At 36.9% G+C, this 27,594-nt stretch overlaps 1 protein-coding gene across 4 annotated transcripts in view; it reads left to right on the top strand.

Annotated features, from left to right (window-relative positions):
• The window catches only part of LOC123561824 (xanthine dehydrogenase/oxidase-like), a 96,121-nt gene that overhangs the window by 51,893 nt on the left and 16,634 nt on the right, over nucleotides 1-27,594 (top strand). For all 4 annotated transcript variants that reach the window (XM_053552896.1, XM_053552895.1, XM_053552894.1 and 1 more), the window contains 16 exons: nucleotides 1,168-1,256; nucleotides 5,941-6,059; nucleotides 8,843-8,911; nucleotides 12,925-13,072; nucleotides 14,843-15,038; nucleotides 15,425-15,603; nucleotides 16,540-16,659; nucleotides 17,798-17,900; nucleotides 19,088-19,212; nucleotides 21,967-22,100; nucleotides 22,630-22,717; nucleotides 23,406-23,492; nucleotides 24,536-24,727; nucleotides 25,938-26,083; nucleotides 26,762-26,843; nucleotides 27,345-27,440. In XM_053552896.1, the coding sequence (XP_053408871.1) occupies nucleotides 1,168-1,256; nucleotides 5,941-6,059; nucleotides 8,843-8,911; nucleotides 12,925-13,072; nucleotides 14,843-15,038; nucleotides 15,425-15,603; nucleotides 16,540-16,659; nucleotides 17,798-17,900; nucleotides 19,088-19,212; nucleotides 21,967-22,100; nucleotides 22,630-22,717; nucleotides 23,406-23,492; nucleotides 24,536-24,727; nucleotides 25,938-26,083; nucleotides 26,762-26,843; nucleotides 27,345-27,440 (1,973 nt within the window). The remainder of the gene's footprint in view (nucleotides 1-1,167; nucleotides 1,257-5,940; nucleotides 6,060-8,842; nucleotides 8,912-12,924; nucleotides 13,073-14,842; nucleotides 15,039-15,424; nucleotides 15,604-16,539; nucleotides 16,660-17,797; nucleotides 17,901-19,087; nucleotides 19,213-21,966; nucleotides 22,101-22,629; nucleotides 22,718-23,405; nucleotides 23,493-24,535; nucleotides 24,728-25,937; nucleotides 26,084-26,761; nucleotides 26,844-27,344; nucleotides 27,441-27,594) is intronic.

Genomic DNA, 27,594 nt, shown 5'->3' with positions numbered 1-27,594 from the left:
TCATCAGTCTGTGACAATATGTTTTTTTAAATGTTCATTACATAGCAAAATTAATTTTAACAAGTTAAATATGATTAATAATAATAATAAAAAAAAACGCATTTCACATCTATGTATAATAACTGAAAATGAAATTGTCAAGTTTGTAAGCACTTTAAAAAAAAAAAATTTTTTTTCCTGCTTTCTATTTTTTAAGATAATAGTAGTTTCATGTACATGTATGTTATGCTCGCCTAATATACATGATTTTGTGTATTTATATTTGTTTTTATGTCTCAGTTTCTTTAAAGTAAAACATAAAGAAGATAATATAGTGTTGATCATATTTTCATATACTATGCCAAAGAAGTATAAAACACTTTTTTATAGCTCTTTGACTATGCAAAATAAAAGAATAAATAACGTAGTGTCTTCTTTTTTCTGTTCTGTATTTTACATTATTGAAAAACAGAATTAAACCAAGTTGATGACTATATTTTCTGTTGTTGTTTTACCGGTACTTAAAATTGGTGTAAAATAAATCACCCTTCCCAGTATGTTTTTACAGGAGATCTCTAATCTATAATCCTTGTTTTTTTTTTATGATCGGCACCTCCCGTGATACGATAAGCGGAGATAGCCGAACCATAACGATCTAAAAAATATCCGATAGTGATCGATATTAAGCTAGACGGTCGAAGGGAGACAACAAGGTATAGCGTTGATCTCAATAAACAAGGAAAGATAATAGAATCGATTTTTGCCCAATTCTTCAGTATGGCTTCACTTGCCTATAAATTTGTTTGGCCATATGATTGAAAGTACAAAATGGAAATTTACATTGTGGAACTTTTTCTGTATGTAGTCCTCAAAAATGTGATTTTCTCTTAGAAGCCCGTTGTGAAAATTGACTGGAGAACCAGTGTTTTTAAATTTGTCTCTCAAAAAATCAAACATATTTCTTTTGATTCAGTGCTGCTTTAAAAAAAAAAATGCTTTACTAAAATTCTACATTGTAGTCAAACATGAAGAACTACCTACTTATATTTACTGATCATGTTTAGTGATGTCCTTTGATCACGTTTTGTTTTTGTGATGTATTTAAATCATGTTTTATGATGTCTTATTAGGAAGTTAGATATGAAACATTGAATATTTGATTTTACAATGTTATTTCTCTGTATATAGTGAATGGAGAGAGAAAAGTTGGTATAGAAGGACTCAGTCTACAAGAAATGGAGGTCATTAAATCAGTCTTCATCCCAAATAGTGACCAGGTAACAGTATTTAATGTCCACTTATCTTTTAGAAAATAATAAACACAAGCTGAATGGTCAACAAGTCAGTTATCAAAACCACTGTGCGAGGACCAAAGGCCAAAACCTTTTACTATTGACTGGGAAGCCATTCAATTTTTAATGAGATTAGTAGACATAAATTTACATTTATATCTTCAAGTTTTGACCCTAGCTCAGCAAGATACTGTGAAATCATTTAATTTCGTCGGCACGAAATTTCGTGGTCTTGACCAAAATGGCTGTTTCGTGGGGACGTAAATTCGTGGATTTACAATTTCTGAAGAAAAAAATGATTTCCACAGGAATAGATCTACTAGTACTTCTGTCCTTACATGTGAAACCTACACGTGTCAAACAGCGCTACCATGGTTACCGAATTTGCAATCTACGCCGCGGGAGATTAGCGAGTGATCATGTGCCAATTAACGACTGCATTATCTATAATTATACGACCCCTAATTAGCAAAACTTTTTAAAACTGTGAAATATTCAATGAGAAATGTCGGCGCTAATTAAAAAGTGTCAAAAACCGTAGCACCATGCACAATTAGCATTCATAATCGAAACAGATATAAAGTTGATCATTTGATCGTGTTTTAAACAAGAACTACTTATTGTACTGCAAATTAAAACACACTATATATAATTATAGATTTAAATAATGTAGTGCTAGTATAACCATAATAATTCTTACATAAACTATTATAAACTGGTCCGACTTTTTTTTGGCAAAATGAATGCGCGTCTGCATCTAAAATTACAAGCTGTTGAACTTGTGCATGTGTTATTTCCTGCCGAGAAACGTGTAATGTGAATCAGGTATTAATGCATCGGATACAAATCTTACAATTGATTTGTAATATTTAATAGTTCCAAAGTCGTAGTATTTTACATGTCAGTAAAAATAAAGGCTAGTGTATAAACATTGCATAGCTGGGCCGAAAAAAATCATGTAACAGCCGTATTATAGTGTAGTTGGCATGTGACGCTACGTCATACTTCTATATTTAGTATCTACATTCACTTTGACAAAGATGTCGTAAACAAACACGGGTACATTTCTAAATGAAATAGTCAGTTTTGTTTCCACGCATACTTATGTTTATCATTGATGGAGTCTCCATAAACTACACAAAAGCTGCAGGTTAGTACTGTCGCATGCATGCAACTACGGATCAGATCGAACAGCTATGGTGTCTTTTTTGGCGACTTTGCGTACAATTAAAAGTTATCGTTGGGCATAATTTGTTCGTTGGGACTTAAATTTCGTGGTTGAGTTCAGCCACGAAATCCACGAAAATTAATCCCCCATGAATAATAATGATTTCACAGTATAGTGTTGAACTGTAGATCTGTCAATAGCCTAAACTGGATGCTTGATTTATATAAGCAGTCATGTAATAACTAGTTACTTGTAGAGAACATGTACCAGGACAGTTACTTAAGAGAACATGGTAGCACAAGTACAGTTACTTCCAGGGAACATGTTAGTGTTCTTACAGTTACATACAGAGAACATGCTAGAACTGGTTCAGTTACTTACAGAGAATAGGTTCGTACTGGTTCAGTTACTTACAGAGAACATGGTAGCACAAGTACAGTTACTTTCAGGGAACATGTTAGTGTTCTTACAGTTACTTACAGAGAACGTGCTAGTACTGGTTCAGTTACTTACAGAGAATAGGTTAGTACTGGTACAGTTACTTACAGAGAACATGGTAGCACAAGTACAGTTTCTTTCAGGGAACATGTTAGTGTTCTTACAGTTACTTATAGAGAACATGCTAGTACTGGTTCAGTTACTTACAGAGAACAGGTTAGTACTGGTTCAGTTACTTACAGAGAACATGGTAGCACAAGTACAGTTACTTTCAGGGAACATGTTAGTGTTCTTACAGTTACTTACAGAGAACATGCTAGTACTGGTTCAGTTACTTACAGAGAATAGGTTAGTACTGGTACAGTTACTTACAGAGAACATGGTAGCACAAGTACAGTTACTTTCAGGGAACATGTTAGTGTTCTTACAGTTACTTACAGAGAACATGCTAGTACTGGTTCAGTTACTTACAGAGAATAGGTTAGTACTGGTACAGTTACTTACAGAGAACATGGTAGCACAAGTACAGTTACTTTCAGGGAACATGTTAGTGTTCTTACAGTTACTTATAGAGAACATGCTAGTACTGGTTCAGTTACTTACAGAGAATAGGTTAGTACTGGTACAGTTACTTACAGAGAACATGGTAGCACAAGTACAGTTACTTTCAGGGAACATGTTAGTGTTCTTACAGTTACTTATAGAGAACATGCTAGTACTGGTTCAGTTACTTACAGAGAATAGGTTAGTACTGGTACAGTTACTTACAGAGAACATGCTAGCACAAGTACAGTTACTTTCAGGGAACATATTAGTGTTCTTACAGTTACTTATAGAGAACTTGCTAGAACTGGTTCAGTTACTTACAGAGAACATGGTAGCACAAGTTCAGTTACTTTCAGGGAACATGTTAGTGTTCTTACAGTTACTTATAGAGAACTTGCTAGAACTGGTTCAGTTACTTACAGAGAACATGGTAGCACAAGTACAGTTACTTTCAGGGAACATGTTAGTGTTCTTACAGTTACTTATAGAGAACATGCTAGTACTGGTTCAGTTACTTACAGAGAATAGGTTAGTACTGGTACAGTTACTTACAGAGAACATGGTAGCACAAGTACAGTTACTTTCAGGGAACATGTTAGTGTTCCTACTGTTACTTATAGAGAACATGCTAGTACTGGTTCAGTTACTTACAGAGAATAGGTTAGTACTGGTACAGTTACTTACAGAGAACATGGTAGCACAAGTACAGTTACTTTCAGGGAACATGTTAGTGTTCTTACAGTTATTTATAGAGAACATGCTAGAACTGGTTCAATTACTTACAGAGAATAGGTTAGTACTGGTACAGTTACTTACAGAGAACATGGTAGCACAAGTACAGTTACTTTCAGGGAACATGTTAGTGTTCTTTCAGTTACTTACAGAGAATAGGCTAGTACTGGTTCAATTACTTACAGAGAACACGGTAGCACAAGTACAGTTACTTCCAGGGAACATGTTAGTGTTCTTACAGAGAAAATGCTAGTAATGGTTCAGTTACTTACAGAGAATAGGTTAGTACTGGTTCAATTACTTACAGAGAACACGGTAGCACAAGTACAGTTACTTTCAGGGAACATGTTAGTGTTCTTACAGAGAAAATGCTAGTAATGGTTCAGTTACTTACAGAGAATAGGTAAGTACTGGTTCAATTACTTACAGAGAACACGGTAGCACAAGTACAGTTACTTTCAGGGAACATGTTAGGGTTCTTACAGAGAAAATGCTAGTAATGGTTCAGTTACTTACAGAGAATAGGTTCGTACTGGTTCAGTTACTTACAGAGAACATTGTAGCACAAGTACAGTTACTTTCAGGGAACATGTTAGTGTTCTTACAGTTACTTACAGAGAATAGGCTAGTACTGGTGCAGTTACTTACAGAGAATAGGTTAGTACTGGTACAGTTACTTATAGAGAACATGCTAGAACTGGTTCAGTTACTTACAGGGAATAGGTTAGTACTGGTTCAGTTACTTACAGAGAACATGGTAGCACAAGTACAGTTACTTTCAGGGAACATGTTAGTGTTCTTACAGTTACTTACAGAGAGTAGGTTAGTACTGGTTCAATTACTTACAGAGAATAGGTTAGTACTGGTTCAGTTACTTACAGAGAACATGGTAGCACAAGTACAGTTACTTTCAGGGAACATGTTAGTGTTCTTACAGTTACTTACAGAGAATAGTCTAGTACTGGTTCAGTTACTTACAGAGAATAGGTTAGTACTGGTACAGTTACTTATAGAGAACATGCTAGAACTGGTTCAGTTACTTACAGGGAATAGGTTAGTACTGGTTCAGTTACTTACAGAGAACATGGTAGCACAAGTACAGTTACTTTCAGGGAACATGTTAGTGTTCTTACAGTTACTTACAGAGAATAGGTTAGTACTGGTTCAGTTACTTACAGAGAACATGGTAGCACAAGTACAGTTACTTTCAGGGAACATGTTAGTGTTCTTACAGAGAACATGCTAGTAATGGTTCAGTTACTTACAGAGAATAGGTTAGTACTGGTTCAGTTACTTACAGAGAATAGGTTAGTACTGGTTCAATTACTTACAGAGAACAGGTTAGTACTGGTTCAATTACTTACAGAGAACAGGTTAGTACTGGTTGTTCAATTACTTACAGAGAACAGGTTAGTACTGGTTCAATTACTTACAGAGAACAGGTTAGTACTGGTTCAATTACTTACAGAGAACAGGTTAGTACTGGTTCAATTACTTACAGAGAACAGGTTAGTACTGGTTCAATTACTTACAGAGAACAGGTTAGTACTGGTTCAATTACTTACAGAGAATAGGTTAGTTCTGGTTCAGTTACATACTGGTATGAAATTGTGAGCACTGTGTTGGTTAATGAGCTATTGTATATAACTTAAAATATTACTGGAAAAGAATGCTTACTTATCCTTTAAAAGAAATTAGGAAAAGATTAATGATGCTTGTAGTTGAACTTAAGGTCCTCGGTTAAAACTTATCTCTATATAGTAACAGATTTCAGTTTGATTACAGGATAAGTTTACACACAGTATGTTCTTCAAACAAGCACAGAGAAGGACTTTCTCATTGGCAATCATCAACTGTGGAATGCATGTTATTTTGTCGGACACAAGAACAGTAGAGAAACTTAGGTAGGGGGTATTATTTGGGAAATAGATTTTTGTTTTGCTTGCTTTGTCGGCAAATAAAACACAGTTTTGAGTTCAGATGTGCAGTAATCTAATCATGAAGGCCGAAGGCCTGAGTGATTATTAATTACGAGCATCTGAATGAAAAAAGCCTGTTTTATTTGCCAACAAAGCACGCAAAACTAATCTCTATTTCCACTCTAATACGTTCGAATTACACCAGGAAGGGATACTAATCTGGAATCCTTTTTTAGGCTTAAATGGACGCATTACTTCCCTTTGCCAAAAGTAGGTCATTTTGCGAAACGTGTTTTAATTGACAAGACAATTCAGGGTAAAATCCTTCTTTGTTTATATAAAAGAAAATTTTAAAAGTGTTAGAATACCTTTTAATTACTACGTCAGTTACGCTTACTTAATCTAACGGTTTATAGGGAGCTGTTTCAGCATCTACCAACTAGTGTCAGCATTCTCCCTAGCTCACCTGAGCAGGAAGTGTTCAAGGTGAGCTATTGTGATCTCACTATATTTGTTGTCATTATGCAATTTGCATCATCAAAAAAAATATTGTTAGCACTCTAGATGTCACAGTGGCCCATTCTAACCACACTGGGTCAGAATGTTTGTCATTATGAAATCTAGGTAAAGTTTGAAAGTGAATCATTTGGGGACAAGGTGGAGTGGCAGAAAATATTTTTAACACTCCAGATGCCACATTTCCTACATAATGTTCATGAAATTTAGTCAAAATGTTTCTCTTTAGAAAAACAGATTTGAAATTAAACAAGGTCATATTTGGTCTAACATTAGGTCATAGAAAACCCTTGTAAACATAACATTTGTCATATTTTTAGCTCACCTGTCACAAAGTGACAAGGTGAGCTTTTGTGATCGCGCGGTGTCCGTCATCCATCGTCCGTCCGTGCGTCAGTGCGTCTGTAAACTTTTGCTTGTGACCACTCTAGAGGTCACATTTTTCATGGGATCTTTATGAAAGTTGGTCAGAATGTTCATCTTGATGATATCTAGGTCAAGTTCGAAACTGGGTCATGTGCCTTCAAAAACTAGGTCAGTAGGTCTAAAAAAAGAAAAACCTTGTGACCTCTCTAGAGGCCATATATTTCACAAGATCTTCATGAAAATTGGGCAGAATGTTCACCTTGATGATATCTAGTTCAAGTTCGAAACTGGGTCACGTGCCTTCAAAAACTAGGTCAGTAGGTCTAAAAATAGAAAAACCTTGTGACCTCTCTAGAGGCCATATATTTCATAAGATCTTCATGTAAATTGGTCAGAACGTTCACCTTGATGATATCTAGGTCAAGTTCGAAACTGGGTCTTGTGCCGTCAAAAACTAGGTCAGTAGGTCAAATAATAGAAAAACCTTGTGACCTCTCTAAAGGCCATATTTTTCATGGGATCTGTATGAAAGTTGGTCTGAATGTTCGTCTTGATGATATCTAGGTCAAGTTCGAAACTGGGTCACGTGCGGTCAAAAACTAGGTCAGTAGGTCTAAAAATAGAAAAACCTTGTGACCTCTCTAGAGGCCATATATTTCATGAGATCTTCATGAAAATTGGTCAGAATGTTCACCTTGATGATATCTAGGTCAGGTTTGAAAGTGGGTCACGTGCCATCAAAAACTAGGTCAGTAGGTCAAATAATAGAAAAACCTTGTGACCTCTCTAGAGGCCATACTTTTGAATGGATCTCCATAAAAATTGCTCAGAATGTTCACCTTGATGATATCTTGGTCAGATTTGAAACTGGGTCACGTGCCTTAAAAAACTAGGTCAGTAGGTCAAATAATAAAAAAACCTTGTGACCTCTCGAAAGGCCATATTTTTCATGGGATCTGTATGAAAATTGGTCTGAATGTTCATCTTGATGATATCTAGGTCAAGTTTGAAACAAGGTCATGTGCGGTCAAAAACTAGGTCAGTAGGTCTAAAAATAGAGAAACCTTGTTACCTCTCTAGAGGCCATACTTTTGAATGGATCTCCATAAAAATTGCTCAGAATGTTCACCTTGATGATATCTTGGTCAGATTTGAAACTGGGTCACGTGCCTTAAAAAACTAGGTCAGTAGGTCAAATAATAAAAATACCTTGTGACCTCTCTAGAGGCCATACTTTTCATGGGATCTGTATGAAAATTGGTCTGAATGTTCATCTTGATGATATCTAGGTCAAGTTTGAAACTGGGTCAGCTGCGGTCAAAAACTAGGTCAGTAGGTCTTAAATTATTAAAATCTTTTGACTTCTCTAGAGGCCATATTTTTCAATGGATCTTCATGAAAATTGATCTGAATGTTAACCTTGATGATATCTAGGTCAGTTTCGAAACTGGGTCACGTGTGGTCAAAAACTAGGCCAGTAGGTATAAAAATAGAAAAACCTTGTGACCTCTCTAGAGGCCATATTTTTCATGAGATCTTCATGAAAATTAGTGAGAATGTTCACCTTGATGATATCTAGGGAAAGTTCAAAACAGTGTCACGTACCTTCGAGAACTAGGTCAATATGTCAAATAATAGAAAAACCTTGTGACCTCTCTAGAGACCATATTTTTCAATGGATCTTCATGAAAATTGGTCAGAATTTTTATCTTGATAATATCTAGGTCAAGTTCAAAACTGGGTCACATGAGCTCAAAAACTAGGTCACTATGTCAGATAATAGAAAAAACGACGTCATACTCAAAACTGGGTCATGTGGGAAGAGGTGAGCGATTCAGGACCATCATGGTCCTCTTGTTTACCAGATCTGCATGAAACAATTTCAGGATTTGTTTTGGTGGAATAGCAGACAAGGCAGTTTTGGCAAGGAAGACCATGGATTTAGCAGTTGGAAGGTAGGTACATTAGATTTCTTTTCATTTTTAGCTTGGCTATTTAAAGAATGGGTAGAGCTATTGGACTCACCCATGCGCCGACGTCCTGATTTTGTTACGTTTTTTACATGTAAGCTGGTATCTCAGTAACCACTTGTGAGAATGAATTGAAACTTCACACACTTATTCACTGTGAAGAACTGATTTACATTGCACAGTTTCATAAGTCTGTTTTGCTTTTTAGCTCACCTGTCACATAGTGACATGGTGAGCTTTTGTGATCACACAGCGTCCGTCGTCCGTCCGTAAACTTTTGCTTGTGACCACTCTAGAGGTCACATTTTTTGTGGGACCTTTATGAAAGTTGGTCAGAATGTTCATCTTGATGATATCTAGGTCAAGTTCGAAACTGGGTCACGTGCCTTCAAAAACTAGGTCAGTAGGTCAAATAATAGAAACACCTTGTGACCTCTCTAAAGGCCATATTTTTCATGGGATCTGTATGAAAGTTGGTCTGAATATTCATCTTGATGATATCTAGGTCAAGTTTGAAACTGGGTCACGTGCAGTCAAAAACTAGGTCAGTAGGTCTAAAAATGAAAAAAAATTGTGACCTCTCTAGAGGCCATATATTTCATGAGATCTTCATGAAAACTGGTCAGAATGTTCACCTTGCTGATATCTAGGTCAAGTTCGAAAGTGGGTCACGTGCCTTCAAAAACTAGGTCAGTAGGTCAAATAATAGAAAAACCTTGTGACCTCTCTAGAGGCCATATTTTTCATGGGATCTGTATGAAAGTTGGTCTGAATGTTCATCTTGATGATATCTAGGTCAAGTTTGAAAGTGGATCACGTGCCATCAAAAACTAGGTCAGTAGGTCAAATAATAGAAAAACCTTGTGACCTCTCTAAAGGCCATATTTTTCATGGGATCTGTATGAAAGTTGGTCTGAATGTTTATCTTGATGATATCTAGGTCAAGTTCGAAACAGGGTCAGGTGCGATCAAAAACTAGGTCAGTAGGTCTAAAAATAGAAAAACCTTGTGACCTCTCTAGAGGCCATACTTGTGAATGGATCTCCATAAAAATTGGTCAGAATGTTCATCTTGATGATGTCTAGGTCAAGTTTGAAAGTGGGTCACGTGCCGTCAAAAATTAGGTCAGTAGGTCAAATAATGAAAAAACGTTGTGACCTCTCTAGAGGCCATATTTTTCATTGGATCTGTATGAAAGTTGGTCTGAATGTTTATCTTGATGATATATAGGTCAAGTTTGAAACTGGGTCAACTGCGATCAAAAACTAGGTCAGTAGGTCTTGAAATAGAAAAACCTTGTGACCTCTCTAGAGGCCATACCCTTGAATGGATCTTCATGAAAGTTGGTCAGAATGTTCATCTTGATGATATCTAGGTCAAGTTTGAAAATGGGTCACGTGCCTTAAAAAACTAGGTCAGTAGGTCAAATAATAAAAAAACCTTGTGACCTCTCTAGAGGCCATTCTTTTCATGGGATCTGTATGAAAGTTGGTCTGAATGTTCATCTTGATGATATCTAGGTCAAGTTTGAAACTGGGTCAACTGCAGTCAAAAACTAGGTCAGTAGGTCTAAAATAATTAAAATCTTTTGACCTCTCTAGAGGCCATATTTTTCAATGGATCTTCATGAAAATTGATCTGAATGTTCACCTTGATGATATCTAGGTCGAAACTGGGTCACGTGCGGTCAAAAACTAGGCCAGTAGGTATAAAAATAGAAAAACCTTGTGACCTCTCCAGAGGCCATATTTTTCAAGAGATCTTCATGAAAATTAGTGAGAATGTTCACCTTGATGATATCTAGGTAAAGTTCAGAACAGGGTCACGTACCTTCAAAAACTAAGTCAATAGGTCAAATAATAGAAAAACCTTGTGACCTCTCTAGAGACCATATTTTTCAATGGATCTTCATGAAAATTGGTCAGAATTTTTATCTTGATAATATCTAGGTCAAGTTCAAAACTGGGTCACATGAGCTCAAAAACTAGGTCACTATGTCAAATAATAGAAAAAACTATGTCATACTCAAAACTGGGTCATGTGGGAAGAGGTGAGCGATTCAGGACCATCATGGTCCTCTTGTTTACAAATTTATGCCCCTTTTTCGACTAATATTTATTCAATTAACAAGGCTGTTGAATAGTCGATCATTGCTGTCCCCTGAAAGCTCTTGTTTTTATTCCATTCGCTCACATTTTAGTCTTTATTCTAGATATTTCCTGTCTGATGTTAGTATGTACTAAGTATTCTATGAAACACTGCAAAGTTGGTTTTTTTGCAGGTTTTTTTTTTCATGAGAGGCACATTTTTGTATTTTTTGTTACTTTATCCATCCCAAAAATGGATGCATTGGTCTAGTGGTTAAGATGTTGACCACTCAACTCGGGGGTGGGTGGGGGGTTACCCAAAAATGTGTGGAAAGAAAAATGAGTTTATAGGGTTTAAAACACTAAATTTTAAGAGGAGCGGTGGTCTAGTAGTAGAGGTGTCGGTCGCTCAACCCTGGGGGTGGGGGGTCATGGGTTCGAGCATTACTGGGGTCAAGATCAAACCTCGTAAAACACCAGCACTGGTTATACCCCCACAAAACAAAGTTTAGGAGGGTATATAGGAGTGAGCTTGGTCCTTTGGTCTGTCTGTCTGTTGGTCCATTGGTTTTCATAGTTTCCAGACAATAACTCATGAAAGGCGGATTTGAATAATTTTTGGTACACAGGTGTAACATCAGAAAATACAGTTCAAGTTCGACTTTGAGGTCAGTAGGTCAAAGGTTAAGGTCACAGTATTCCTGAACAGTTAAATTGTTTCCGGATGATAACTTGAGAAGGCTTGGGCCTAGGATCATAATTTTTGGTACACAGGTGTAACATCAAAAAATACAGGTAAAGTTTGACTTTGAGGTCAGTAGGTCAAAGGTTAAGGTCACAGTTACCCTTAACAGTAAAATGGTTTTCGGATGATAACTTGAGAATGCTTGGGCCTAGGATCATAAATTTTGGTACACAGGTGTAACATCAGTAAATACAGGTCAAGTTTACTTTGAGGTCAGTAGGTCAAAGGTCAAGGTCACAGTGACCCTGAACAGTGAAATGGTTTCTGGATGATAACTTGACAATGCTTGGGCCTAGGATCATAAATTTTGGTACACAGATGTAACATCATGAAATACAGGTCAAGTTTGACTTTGAGGTCAGTAGGTCAAAGGTCAAGGTCACAGTGACCCAGAACAGTTGAACGGTTTCCGGATGATAACTTGAGAACACTTGGGCCTAGGATCAAAATGTTTTGTACACAGGTTTAACATGATAAAACGCAGGTCAAGTTCGACTTTGAGGTTAGAAGGTCAGAGGTCAAGGTCACAATAACACGAAACAGTTAAACGGTTTCCATATGATAACTTGAGAACACTTGGGCATAGGATCATGAAAATTGATAGGTAGGTTTGTCATGACCAGCAGATGACCCCTAATGATTTTGAGGTCAGTAAGTCACAGGTCAAGGTCACAGTGATCTGGAACATTTAAAAAGTTTTCGGACAATAACTTCAGAATGCTTGGGCCTAGGATCACGAAACTTAGCGGTTGCTCATGACCAGCAACAGACCCCTATTGATTTCGAGTTCAAAAGGTCAAAGGTCAGAGTGACTGAACATTTTAACCTTTTCTGGACAATAACTTGAGGATGCTTGGGCCAAGAATCATGAAATTTCATGACCCCTATTGATTTTGAGGTCAGGAGGTCAAAGGTCAAGCAAGTTCAGCTTTGACATTGGCTTAGTTCTGTGACAAGGCCATATTGTGGGGGTATAATTCGTCACTGCTGTGACAACTCTAGTTTTTCCAGGAAGCACACTCGTGAGTGGTTCAGATAAGCTGAAGACTGTCATCACAACCAGGCGAAAGTAAATTCATATAAACTAAACTAAAACAATAATTGGAACATGATGCTTCTTTGATAGGACTTAAGTTTTAAAACATTACACCTGTCCTGTATTGCAGGGTATGGGATGATGATTTGTTACACAAAGTCATCGCTAGTTTGTCAGAAGATTTTGCCGCTGACAACGGCAAGCCTGTTGACAACTACAAGCTGGCTGTGGCAACTGCTTTCTTCTTCAAATTTTATGATAAAGTGAAAAGGAATCTGGTATATATTTTTTCTTTATATGAAAAGTTACTTAATACATGTATATTGTACTTGATTACGTTAGAAGAAATTACATGAAGGTAGGCTTTTACTATGTTTTTAGCTCACCTGAGCACGAAGTGCTCAAAGGTGAGCTTTAGTGATCACCCTGTGTCCGGCGTCGTCCGTCCGTCCGTCGTCAACAATTTGACTGTTAACACTCTAGAGGTCACATTTTTGGCCCAATCTTAATGAAACTTGGTCAGAATGTTACCCTCCATAAAATCTTGGACGAGTTCGATATTGGGTCATCTGGTGTCAAAAACTAGGTCACCAGGTCAAATCAAAGGAAAAGCTTGTTAACACTCTAGAGGTCACAATTTTGACCCAATCTTAATGAAACTTGGTCAGAATGTTACCCTCCATAAAGTCTTGGACGAGTTCGATATTGGATCATCTGGGGTCAAAAACTAGGTCACCAGGTCAAATCAAAGGAAAAGCTTGTTAACACTGTAGAGGTCACATTTTTGGCCCAATCTTAATGAAACTTAGTCAGAATGTTACCCTTAATAAATTCTTGGATGAGTTCGATATTGGGTCACCTGGGGTCAAAAACTAGGTCAACAGGTCAAATCAAAGGAAAAGCTTGTTAACACTCTAGAGGTCACAATTTTGGCCCAATCTTAATGAAACTTAGTCAGAATGTTATCCTTAAAAAAGTCTTGGACGAGTTTGATATTGGGTCATCTGGGGTCAAAAACTAGGTCACCAGGTCAAATCAAAGGAAAAGCTTGTTAACACTGTAGAGGCCGCATTTATGACTATATCTTCATGAAACTTGGTCAGAATGTTAATATTGATGATCTTAAGGTCCAGTTTGAATCATGGTCATGTAGGATTAAAAACTAGGTCACCTGGTCAAATCAAAGGAAAAGCTAGTTAACACTGTAGAGGCCACATTTATGACCATATCTTAATGAAACTTGGTCAGAATGTTTATCTTGATGCTCTTTAGGTCAAGTTTAAGTCTGGGTCAGCTGGGGTCAAAAACTAGGGCACTAGGTTAAATCAAAGGAAAAGCTTGTTAACACTCTAGAGGCCACATTTATGACTATATCTTCATGAAACTGAGTCAGAATATTAAACTTGATGATCTTTAGGTCAAGTTTGAATCTGGGTCATGTTTGGTCAAGAATTAGGTCATGGGGGCAAATCAAAGGAAAAGCTTGTTAACACTCTAGAGGCCACATTTTTGACTTTATCTTCATGAAACTTAGTCAGAATGTTAAACTTGATGATCTTTAGGTCAGGTTCGAATCTGGGTCATGTTGGTTCAAAAACTAGGTCACGGGGTCAAATCAAAAGAAAAGCTAGTTAACACTGTAGAGGCCACATTTATGAACATATCTTGATGAAACTTGGTCAGAATGTTAATCTTGATGATCTTTAGTAGGTCAGGTGAGCGATACAGGGCCTTCATGGCCCTCTTGTTTAACAATACTTGGACTTAGATGTATCTACTGTTGATCCTCCTTTGGAAAAGCCTTGTTACAGAAAATGTAGTTCCAGCATGTGTCTCTAGTTACCTCCCCGACAGAATTTAAATGAAAGGGATGATTACGCCGCCACATTTTTGTCTTAAAAGTAAACTGAAAATTGAGTGTAGTAATACATTTGTTAACTTTACTATAAGCAGAACAGCTCTAAATTTGTAGCTGAAATAAGCCTGTTGCAGTTTTAGTTTTGTTCAGTCCATGTTTTTCAGTTCTTATCTATATATCTTTAATGCAGGGACAACCTATGTCAGATACCAACAGTCTGGCTCCATTGGAGCTTGAACCTAGCTCCTCAACACAGTTCTATGATCCCTGTACGGAGCCGGGGCAGCCTGAGAGTGATGCTGTAGGTCGCCCAATACCAAATATTTCATCAGAGGCTGTGGTCTCAGGAGAGGCTGTGTTTATAGATGACATGCCTAAACTTGCAGGTTAAATTACTCAGTCTTTTAGAACTTGAATCTTTTTCAAAATAGTTAGTGAAAATGTAACAAAACTGAAATTTCGGAGATCCTGAAGACATATTTTAAATTCAGACTATGGTGTTGTTAAGATTTTTAAAGAGCTTTGAACTTTGCTTGCTCAAACTTCATGGGACCAGCAAATTTTGTTCGAATTATCAGCAGTTCGAGTCACTGAAACAATATACAACATAGAAATTTGGGCAGGACCTGACACTTAGTTTGAGCAAAGGGTGATGTTCGAATTATCCGAGTAAACAGTTGGACTGTTCAATATGTTTGGTGTCTCATTAATGCCTTAATTCAGACAAATTTATTCTATCAAGTAAATTTTTAAAATTCCTTTCATGAAATAGGTGAACTGTTTCTAAGTCTGGTGATGAGTCGTAGAGCTCATGCAAAGATACTGAGTGTAGATCCCAGTGCTGCGTTGAAGATAGATGGGGTCCATGGTTTCATTGACCACCGAGATATTCCAGGCAAAAACTTGTGGGGTGCTGTTGAAAAGACAGAAGAAATCTTTGCTTCTAAGGAGGTAATTATCTTGTTGAAAAAGTGTAATGGCAAGACTTCATAGATGTCCTTTTTGCAGGCCATTAGAATACAGGAGTCTTTAGAAGTCATGTGTCTTGTAAATATTTTTGGTGTAACATAAGGCTTTGGAACAGGAAGTTTGGGCACCAGTGTCTGAAAAAAGCAGACTGTTTCTTCTGTTGCAGCCTCTGTGGCTGAGAGTTAAACCTGCTGCTTCGCAATGCTGGGGGTTTGAAACTTAGGATGTAGAATTCTTTCATGTGACGAAGCCATCCACCTGACATATTGAAGGTTGGCGATTGTGCTAAAATAACTCTCTCTTGGTTAGAAAAATGGGTTAGGAAAAAGAAATTTTAAAAATTCCTTCAGTGGAAATGTAACACGAATTTAGCACTCATTGATCATAACTTAATGTAAATGATCAGTAGTTGAAATTTATAATAAACTATGATAAATCAGAATCTGATAACCACGTTTTGAGTCCTATTTGAGGTATTGGAAATGCTTGAAGAATATTTCAAATACTTCATAACATTGGTTTGCCAAATGTGTATATTTGAAGAAGTTGTCAGATTTTTGCATTGAACATGTCACTTCTAACACCATCTGTGATCTGTTGGACATAAGAAAACCATAGTATATTTATAAATACCTGTATGATTGATTATATCAGTTAAAATATATCTTAAGGGCTACCTTGACCGAGTTGTTAAAGTTGCTGTTTTCAAATCACTTGCCCCCCACCAATGTGGGTTTGAGCCTCACATGGGGCACTGAATTCTTCATGTGAGGAAGCCGTCCAGCTGGCTTACAGAATGTCAGTGGTTTTTGAGAGATCTTACTCCTCATTGAAGAAAATTACCTTGGCATTTCTCATCCAACTCCGTGGCAACTACATTTATATAGACTAAGGTATAAATTTGTGCTTTTTCCTCAGGTACTGGGTATAGGTCAGCCTATTGGAGCTGTGCTAGCAGAGACAAGGGAAATAGCAAGAAAAGCAACATACTTGGTCAAGATACAGTATGAGGATCTCAAGCCTATACTCACTCTCGAGGTTCACATGTTTACCATTAGATTTTGTTTATATGTAGAACAAAAATCGACTTGAATTGTAACGTAACATTGAGGCTGTATATAAAAGGGCTTGCATGAACTCTAGCATTTGAAATATACATGCTGACTGCATGTTTTGGACTGACGTACATGTAGTGATTTATTATCTACTGCAGAAAACAGTTACTATTCTGCACTCCCAAAAGGATGAGGGGGATACAAAATTACTCCTATTGTATTTTGGCCAGTAGCTTAAGGGTTAAGGTCACAGTAACAATGAGGTTGAAAATGGTTTCAGATCAGTCACTGAAGAAAGCGTGTGCTTGTGGCTATCAGTCTACATAGGATAGTTGCATTTAGTCAGCAGAGGATGGTTGCCTGTAGACAGTAGATGACCCCTGTTTTTGAGGTCATTTGGTGTTAGGTTTAGGTCACAGCCTACAAAATTACATACCCAGTACCCCAACAGATCATCATGGGCGGCCTTTGTTTTTCAAACTGCTATTGTCGGTCAAGTTACCATTGAGGCTATATATAAGTAATTTTAAATGTTATTTTAACATTTAAAGTCAAACAAGGCTTCCTCTATTTGTCCATTTTGTGTTGCTACTCTCAAAATACTATAAAATCTATTTATTACAAAGGCAGATCATTCCAGAAATCAAGTTGCCCATTTGTTGCATTCGGCTATGATTGTTAACATACACGATGTTGTCACATAAAATAGCAGCATTTTAATGGGTGTTACCTGTGAAATGTTTGCATAGTAATGCAGCATTAAAAGCATTTGCAATTCCATTGGCTCATAATTTTAACATTTTAGTGATCTATAACTTTGAAATTTGCAAACCATATTTGATTAAAACCAATGTCACTAAAAGAAATAATAAACCTGTAAAAATGACATAAAAGTTTTTCTTTTGGATATGAAAAACATGGTTACTATAGCCCATATTTAAACTACTAAAATCTTTTATGTGGCCAGTCATGGGAGAGACATAATCTGGCTATTTAAGGTACATTCAACTACAAAAGCCTTTTTTTTTTGCCAAAAAAAACCATGAAATTTTATTCCAAAATACTGATTTTAAAATATTTCACTGTATCAAGATTTGTAAAGTTTGTGCTATTTTCAACAGGAAGCCATTGCAGCTGAGAGCTTCTTTGGTGGTGGAGCATGCACTCATCAGCTTGAAGGAGATGTAGAGAAAGGATTTAAAGAATCAGACCATGTTGTGACAGGTAATACCTGTAATTTAGTACAGGATAAGTTTAATCTGTGTCTTTTGTTCTAATCATTGGTTGCCAAAAGGGGTGACTCCTACTAGAAAATATAGTTGGAAGATACAGATTTTTTCAGTTTGTTTTTTTTGTGCCCCCCACCACTACCCCCCCCAATGAGTGGTGGGAGCTTACAGATTTGGTCATGTCTGTGCGTCCATCCATCTGTCAGAAGTTTGTGATGCGCCTAGCTCAAAAAGTATTTGATATAAATTGATGAAACCTTGCATGAGTCTTTATCATGATATGAACTTGTGTTTCCAGGGTTATGGCCCCAGAAATAGTCAAAAATGCACATTTTCACCTTGTGATGCGCCTAGCTCAAAAAGTATTTAATATAAATTTATTATACCTTGCATGAGTCTTTATCATGATATGAACTTGCGCACCTCCCATTTTTCATCAGGGTCCACCTCCCATTTCCAGAGTTATGGCCCCTGAAATAGTCAAAAATGCACATTTTCACCTTGTGATGCGCCTAACTCACAAAATATTACATATAAAATGATTATACCTTGCATAAGTCTGTATCATGATATGAACTTGCGCACTTCCTATTTTTTGTCTGCCTCTGCCCCCTATTTTCAGAGTTATGGCCCCTGAAATAGTAAAAAACACACATTTTCACCTTGTGACGCACCTAGCTCAAAAAGTATATGATATAAATGGATGAAAACTTGCATGAGTCTTTATCATGATATAAAGGGGACTTTGAAATTACTTGGAATAAATGTTCCCTATAATGAGATGAGGTGTTGTGCGCAAGACCCAGACCCGTAGCTCTAAGGTCAAGGTCACACTTAGAAGTCAAAGGTGTTTCTTGTGTGGCCCATAACTCAAGGGATTTGAAAATAATTTGACACAAATGTCAACAATATTGAGAAGGTGTGTCACACTTATGACCCAGGCCTCTTAGGTCAAGGTCAAGGTCACAAAATGATATGAGATTTTTTTTGCGCATACAACTGTGGCATTCTTGGGCATACTTCAGGGGCATTTGTCACCAATAGTGACAGCTCTTGTATTATAAAGTTTCCTTCTGAGAATTTTCTGTGCAGTTTTATGATTATACATTTCTTTTTTGCAGTGATACAGACTGTTGTCATCTGTGTTATCAATAATGATTAATCAGTATAAATGTGTTACAGGTGAATATAGAACGGGGCATCAGGAACATTTCTATATGGAACCGCATGGTGCATACGCCATACCTAAGGTAGAAAATAATGAGTTAGAGATGTATTGTACAGCTCAACAGCTCATGAACAATCAGGTATGTAAAAAAGAGTCTTACCCAACTTCTTATATTTTTATATGCACGTGAAATGGGATGTACCGTGTGATAAACTGCAGCAGTGGGAGGCATCCATAAAAGTTGTATGCTCTCTAACTTCAGCAGTTTTTAGCTCACCTGTCATGAAGTGACAAGGTGAGCTATTGCGACCGCTTGATGTCCGTCGTGCGTCATCAGTCGTGCCTCGTCCATCAACAATTTCTAAAAATATCTTCTTCTTGAAAACCACTGGGCAGAATTACATCAAACTTCACAGGAATGATCTTTGGGTGGCCCCCTTTCAAAATTGTTCAAAGAATTGAATTTCATGCAGAACTCTGGTTGCCATGGCAGCCGAAAGGAAAAACTTTAAAAATCTTCTTGTCCAAAACCACAGGGCCTAGGGCTTTGATAACTGGTGTGTAGCATCATCTAGTGGTCCTCTACAAAAATTATTCAAATTATCCCCCTAGGGTCAAATATGGCTCTGCCCCGGGGGTCACATGGTTTGTATAGATATACAGGGAAAACTTTGAAAATCTTCTTGTACAAAACCACTTGGCCTAGGGCTTTGATATTTGGTATGTAGCATTATCTAGTGGTCCTCTACCAAGACTGTTCAAATTGTCCCCCTAGGGTCAAATATGACCCCGCCCCGGGTGTCACATGGTTTTTATAGACATATAGGGAAAACTTTGAATATCTTCTTGTACAAAACCACATGGCCTAGGGCTTTGATATTTGGTATGTAGCATCATCTAGTGGTCCTCTACCAAGATTTTTCAAATTATCATCCTAGGGTCAAATATGGCCCCGCCCCGGTGGTCCGAAGTTTTATATAGACTTATATAGGAAAAAAGTTTAAAAATCTTCTTGTCTGAAAACACAACACTAAGACCTTTGATATTTGGTTTGTAGCATTGTCTTATGGTCCTCAACCAAAATTGTTCAAATTGTACTCCTTGGGTGAAAAGAGGTCACTCCAAAGGTCAAGGTCACGGGGGCCTGAACGTGGAAAAAGGTTGCCAATCCATAACTTGAGAACCACTTGACCCAGAACATTGAAACTTCATGGGATGATTTGGCATGCTGAGTAGATGATCCCTATTGCATTTCATTCACTAAGGCAACTATCAGTGTCTCTTGGATTTTCCTCCTGTCCTCTATTGACTTCTTGCCTATTACTACTTTGGGAAAGACATGCGCTTTTCTACAAAAGCATCTTCTAGTTTTATTTAGTTATTTGTTTGCGTGAAATTTGTCATGTTATTTATAGTTTTTTTCTTCTTCTGAGAATTCTGACTAAGTCTTATAGTTCTTGTTAGCTCATCTGATTTTTTGAAAAAAAATGATGAGTTATTGTCATCACTTGAGCGGTTGTCGGCGTCGGCGTTGCCTGGTTAAGTTTTATGTTTAGGTCAACTTTTCTCCTAAACTATCAAAGCTGTTGCTTTGAAACTTGGAATACTTGTTCACCATCATAAGCTGACCCTGTATAGCAAGAAACATAACTCCATCTTGCTTTTTGCAAGATTTATGGCCCCTTTTGTACTTAGAAAATATCAGATTTCTTGGTTAAGTTTTATGTTTAGGTCAACTTTTCTCCCAAACTGTCAAAGCTATTGCTTTGAAACTTGGAATACTTGTTCACCATCATAAGCTGACCCTGTACAGCAAGAAACATAACTCCATCTTGCTTTTTGCAAGATTTATTGCCCCATTTGGACTTAGAAAATCAGTTTTCTTGGTTAAGTTTTATGTTTAGGACAGCTTTTATCCTAAACTATCAAAGCTATTGCTTTAAAACTTGCAACACTTGTTCACCATCATAAGTTGACCCTGTACAGCAAGAAACATAACTCCATCCTGCTTTTTGCAAGGTTTATGGCCCCTTTTGGACTTAGAAAATATCAGATATTTTGGTTAAGTTTAATGTTTAGGTCAACTTTTTCTCTTAAACTATCAAAGCTATTGCTTTGAAACTTTCAACACTTGTTTACCATCATAAGCTGACCCTGTACAGCAAGCAGCGTAACTCCATCCTGATTTTTGCAATAATTATTGCCCCTTTTGGACTTAGAAAATCATTTTCTTGGTTGAGTATTATGTTTAAGTCAACTTTTCTCATAAACTATCAAAGCTATTGCTTTAAAACTTACAACAGTTTTTCACCATCATAAGTGGACACTGTACATCAAGAAACATAACTCTATCCTGCTTTTTGCAAGAATGATGGCCCTTTTTAGACTTAGAAAATCATGGGTAGGACAATATTTCTATTACACAAAAAAAATCAGATGAGCGTCAGCACCCGCAAGGCGGTGCTCTTGTGTGAATCCTGTTATCTTACTTATAGTTATTTTCTTGAGTGAATCCTGCCATCTTATTCTAGTTCTTTTTGTTTGTGAACCCTATTACCTTATTTATCGTTTTTTTTCTTGTGTGAATCTTGCCATTTTAGTTATAGTTGAAGCCTGCTATCTTTATAATATGAGCCACACCATGAGAAAACCAACATAGTACATTTGTGACCAGCATGGATCCAGGCCAGCCTGCGCATCCGCACAGTCAGGTCAGGATCCATGCTGTTCGCTTTCAAAGCCTATTACAATTAGAGAAACTGTTAGCGAACAGCATGGACCCTGACCAGACTGCCTGGATGCCCAGTCTGGTCTGGAACCATGCTGGTCGCAAATGCACTACGGTGGTTTTCTCATGGTGCAGCTCATATATATATATATCTTCTCTTGTCAGGAAAGTATATGTGAAGTCCTAAATATCCCGCAGCATAAAGTGAATGTGAAGGTGAGACGACTTGGTGGAAGTTTTGGCGGGAAAGATACTAGAAACGTAGTAATATCTGCTCCAGTAGCCATTGCAGCTCACAAGTATGTCACATACACAGTAGATGAATCTTTAAATGCTTTCTATGGGAAATTACAAATACAAAAATAATTTGTTTTGTTTAACCCTTACCCTGCTAAATTGCTATAATGAACTTGTCCATCTTTCAATTTTGACAGTACCATTAACTGTTAAAAGGGGTGATTTCCAAAAAGATACTGACTGAATGGCAAACTGTGCAGATCTTGATCAGACTGCACAGATGTGCAGGCTGATCATGATCTACACTGGTTGCAAAGGCAGAATCAGTCGTGTCCAGCATGTTAAGGGTTAATGTATGTCAAACATGAAATGATAAAGTGGCTAGAAAATTTTTGAAAATCACTGTTCGAATGGAAGTTCTTTGAAACAATATTTAAAAAAATAGAATCTGTATACTTTACAAAATCAGCTTGTTCGGTGTGATTTGTGTATACTTGTAGGTGGGATTTTATATAGAATATAGCATAAAATTTATGTAACCTTAATGTTAACATTATGTTCATTTGATATGTTGAATGATTACAATTACAGGTATAAGCGTCCAGTGAGATGTGTGTTACCAAGGGAAATAGACATGGAAATCATGGGGAAACGTGATCCCTTCCTGGGAAAGTATAAGGTGTGTATGTTGCATTCGCTATATTATACAACTTTTCCTGGTTGATTCTTTTAGTCTTATCACATGAGAAGGTACCTTCAGCACCTGAGTCAGCTTCGTTTATTCTTAATACTTGGCATTAAAAAAAATCATCTCCATAATGGAGAAATTGTGCTTACATAAAAATGTACATGTTTACAAAGAACTTACGTTTTGGTGATAACACACGGGGAAGGCGGGGCTAGACCTAACTGTGTCGCCTCTATAAATAATGTCTTTAATATTATTATTATTATTACTATAATTTTAGCACCTGGGACTATAGGTTTGGTCTTTGTGTGTCAGTCTGTCCCATTTCTGTCTGGTCAATGATTTGCTTTAAAACAGTTGTAGTGTTACTTTCACTATAGCAAGACATTGTGAATGAACAATTTGTTACTAATTTATCACCAGAGAATGGTAATTTCCTTTTCCCATTTCTTTGCCTCCCAAACCAGAAGAGGACTTATTACCTGGCAACATTTTCTTCACTTATTCTGTTTTACTACGTGGCATTTACTCTACGTATCAGGTTATCTGCTGTGGCTTAGAATTAAATAAACTCTATAAAGTAAAAAAAAAAAAGAAGAGATTTACTGTGGTATTTATTCTTGACAGACAGATTGTTTATGTCTGTATTACATACTAAATATTTATATATTTTCCACAGGTTGGTTTTACTAAAGAAGGAAAGTTGAAAGCTTTGGATTTGAAGATGTATAACCAAGGTGGATATAGTCTGGATAACTCTGTGGAGGTTTGTGACCTATTTTTTAGGGCAGCATATAGTAATTGCTGCATCTGTTAGTTCATTTGATAGTCCTTTTGTCACAGATTCATGTATGGTCGCTAACTTTGGCATTCATCAAGGGCTTTTAATTTACTTGGCACAAATAAATGTTCCCCATAATGAGACAATTTGTCATGAGCAAGACCCAGGCTCCTAGCTCAAAGGTCAAGATCACATTTGGAAATCAAAGGTCAACAGGGCATTTTTCCTGTCCGGTCTGTACTCGACCATCTATCAAGGAATTTTTATATTACTTGGCACAAATATTCTCTACAATTAGAGGATTTGTAATGCCCAACACCCAGAACCTAAAATAAGAACAACATTGCATTTAATACTCCTAGTAGTGTTTTTTTCATGTCTGGTCCTTAACACCATCATCTTCAAAGGGATTGTAATATTACTTTGTGCAAATGTAATCCATAATAAGATGATAAGTTATGCATAACTCCCAGACCCCTAGCCCAAAGGTCAAGGTCACACTCAGAGGTCAAAGGATTTTTTTTTACATGTATGGTCCATAATTCATTTGAATTTTCACATTACATGTACAAATGTATCCCATAATGAGACAACATGGTATGCGCAATACCAAGACCCCTAGCTCAGATGTCAAGATCACACTTGACTGATCATGGAGGCAGCCATTTTAGTACATTTATGACGTCACTTACACATTGCTGAATTCTTTGTTTAGCAAATAACCTTTTAAATAGATTACTTTCATATGTTTCTTGAGTGTAAGATGTAAAACATGGTAATTTCTTTCATTATAACTGAAAAAAGTAGAGAAATAGTTTGACATTTAGAAATTTAACAAACCCGTCATTTTGTTTTTGTTGCCATGGAAACAAAATGGTCACCATTTTGATAAAATATTTAGATGCTCACAACTTTCTCATTTTTAGGCCGATTTTGAAAATTCTTTCACAGTTTCAAATGATTTAAGAAATCCTAGCAGTCGGAATTAAAATAAGAACAACATTGCATTTGATTCAGAACTGTTTCAGGTGATTTCAACAGCAACAGACAACTTTGAGAGTGGATATAAGATAGAAAACGTCAAGTTGGAGGCATTCACCTGTAAAACCAACACACCATCTAACACGTCATTCCGAGGATTTGGAGGTGCACAAGCGATTCTTATAATGGAAGACATTTTATTTAATATTTCTTGCACTCTTGGTGTTAGTCAAGAGCAGGTATGGTATTTATTGTTAGAGAAATTTTGAAATAATGCATTGTCCATATTCATGATACAGACATAACTGGAAATTAGCAAGGAGTTTTGTATCTTGCTTGAGAGAGTATCGCGTATAACTTTAGCCAGTTTTACCCTTTTTCACATTTTTGCAAATGTAAAGTCATTGAAAAACTAAACACATTCTGATTATAGAAAAAAAAGATGGTACGTCGACTAGCAATCAATAGATGACACCTACAGTTCTTTGGGCCGGTAGGTCAAAAGTTATGCTTAAATTGGGATTGGAAACAGTTTCATGTCAATAACCAAAGACAGCTTTTATCTAGGTCTCTCAGACTTTGCAGGAAGATAAAAAATCCCAATTATTTTGAGATACAGAAATTCAAAGGCAAATTACAGGGACGTTGAGACTAAGAAATGATTTTATTAGTAGTAGGAGGATGCTTGGGCCCATGACTATCAAAATTCTAAGCAAAATTTTCTGTAGTCAGTAGTTGACCATTATTGTTCGAAGGTCAGGAGAGCAAAGGTCAATGTCACAGTAACCCTAAGACTGAAAATAGTCTTTTATCAATGACTGAAGAATACTTTGGCTAAGGACTGATTGCCTGTGGTCAGTAAATGACAATGTATAATTATGTCAAAGGTCATGGTCATTGTGGCCTAGAGCCTAAAAATAGCTGGAGAATGCTTGGGCCGGTTGCCATTAAATTTCATAGCATGATTGTTTATTTGCCAGTAGCTAAACCATATTGCTTTGCATGTCAGGTGGTCAAAGGCCAATGCCACTTTGACATTGAGACAAAAGAGCATATGTACATGTAACTATGTAGCTTGAGAAAGCTTTAACCTGCCCATCGAACTTTGTCTATGGCTATGTTTAGTTGATCATCCATAGTCTTTTGGGTCATTAGGTCAAAAGTCATAGCATACTGGAGGGAGATAATCATACATATCTCCAACAGTCCAGTATGCTTGGGGTGCATAAACAGCTCTGTTTATCATACTACAAAGAAAAATCTTGTGTCTCAGTATCTTAATAAATTTTCTGCTTTAAAATTTATATTGCTGTCTGTCAAATATTGAAATAGTTTGGAAATAAGCTCGTCTGATAGTACTTGATATCATTTTAATCACTTGAATTTTTGTAAATCCAGCATAAAACTGGAACAGAATGAAACTTGTGTTCTTCTTACCCATTATTACAGGTAAGAGCAGTGAATCTGTACAAAGAGGGTGACACTACACCACACGGATTGAAACTTGAGAATTGTACTGTAAGGCAGTTATGGGAGCAGTGTAAAGAACAAAGTAAATATGAGCAAAGGATGAAAGATGTAAAGGCTTTTAACAGGTTTGTTGTGCTTATTTTCATTGTAACAGCAGAACGATGCTTCCTGGGCCAACTAATTCTTTCTTAATAAGTGACCAGAGAAAAGCTTTATGTCAGAGAACTTCCAAATATATGACAGAAATGGAAATGTTATCGTATAAACATGTGCCTAATTTTTAAAGTAAAATTTTCATAAAAAAAATTAGCTGTTGATTTTCACTTCTTATATGCTCATCTCTGAAAGAGTGGGGCGTATTATGTGAAACCCCGTGGCAGGCGGGCGGGCGGCGTCCAAAAGCATGTCCGCTCTCTAAGTCAAACAGTTTTCATCCGATCTTCACCAAACTTAGTGACAATGTTTGTGGGCATAATATCTCAGCCAAGTTCGATAACCAGCAAAATCGCCTCAGGCACTCTTGGATTATGGCCCTTGAATTACTAGAAAAAACTGCAAATTTAGCCTTGTCGGCTCTCTAAGTCAAACAGTTTTCATATGATCTTTCACAAACTTGCAGATAATGTTTATAGGCATAATATCTCAGCCAAGTTCGATAACCAGCCAACTCGCCCCAGGCGCTCTTGAATTAGGCCATGTTAGATGACGGGCGTATTTTGTGACTGTCTGCCACTCTTGTTCTGATATTTTATGTTTTGACAAAATAAGTGAGTTAAATATGACTGCTATTACAAATATTTCAGGGAAAATAAATGGAGGAAAAAGGGCATTGCCATGACTACAGAGAAGTTTGGTGTAGGCTTTCCCCCAGTTTTTCTCAATCAAGTAAGCATAGACCATTTACTTAATTACAATATGTACTATGAAATTTATATGCATATGGCATATTTTTTTCAGCAACATTACAAATATAAGAGTCCTATTTACCTCTGACAAAGCTGTTTAGTGGAGGTTTTAATCACATTCTGTGATATGTCTAGTTATTTGAGAGATGAGATACATTCACTGTATGAGGGGCCTCAGTGGCCAGGTGGTTAAGGTCGCTGACTTCAAATCATTTGCCCCTCACTTATGTGGGTTCAAGCCTTACTCCGGGCGTTGAATTCTTTATGTGAGAAAGCCAGCTGGATGGTCAGTGGTTCTAACCAGGTGCCCACCTGTGATGAAATAGTGCACAGAAGGGCACCTGGGATCTTTCTCCACCATCAAAGCTGGAAAGTCACCATATGACCTATAATGTTGGTGCGATGTTAAACCCAACAAAACAAACAAACATTCACCTTACATATGTTCATTAAAGAGAATGTATTATTCCATTTATTTTAGGGAACTGCGTTGGTGAACATCTACCGAGATGGTACAGTGCTGGTTACACACGGTGGAGTAGAAATGGGACAAGGATTGAATACAAAAATTATCCAGGTTCACTTTGATTTATAGTTTGATTCATATTTTAGTAGGTATAAATGTACTTAGCAGTTAGTAGCAGCATAGTCATTTAACTGCTTGCTGTGATTTTTAGCTGAACTAGCACAAAGTCCTTAAGGAGAGATACAGCGATCACCCTGTGGCTGTC

The sequence above is a fragment of the Mercenaria mercenaria genome, chromosome 10 (genome assembly GCF_021730395.1).
Source record: "Mercenaria mercenaria strain notata chromosome 10, MADL_Memer_1, whole genome shotgun sequence".
Taxonomy (NCBI): domain Eukaryota; kingdom Metazoa; phylum Mollusca; class Bivalvia; order Venerida; family Veneridae; genus Mercenaria; species Mercenaria mercenaria.
The sequence above is the reverse complement of the archived record's forward strand: the minus strand, read 5'-3'. Positions and strand labels throughout refer to the sequence as shown.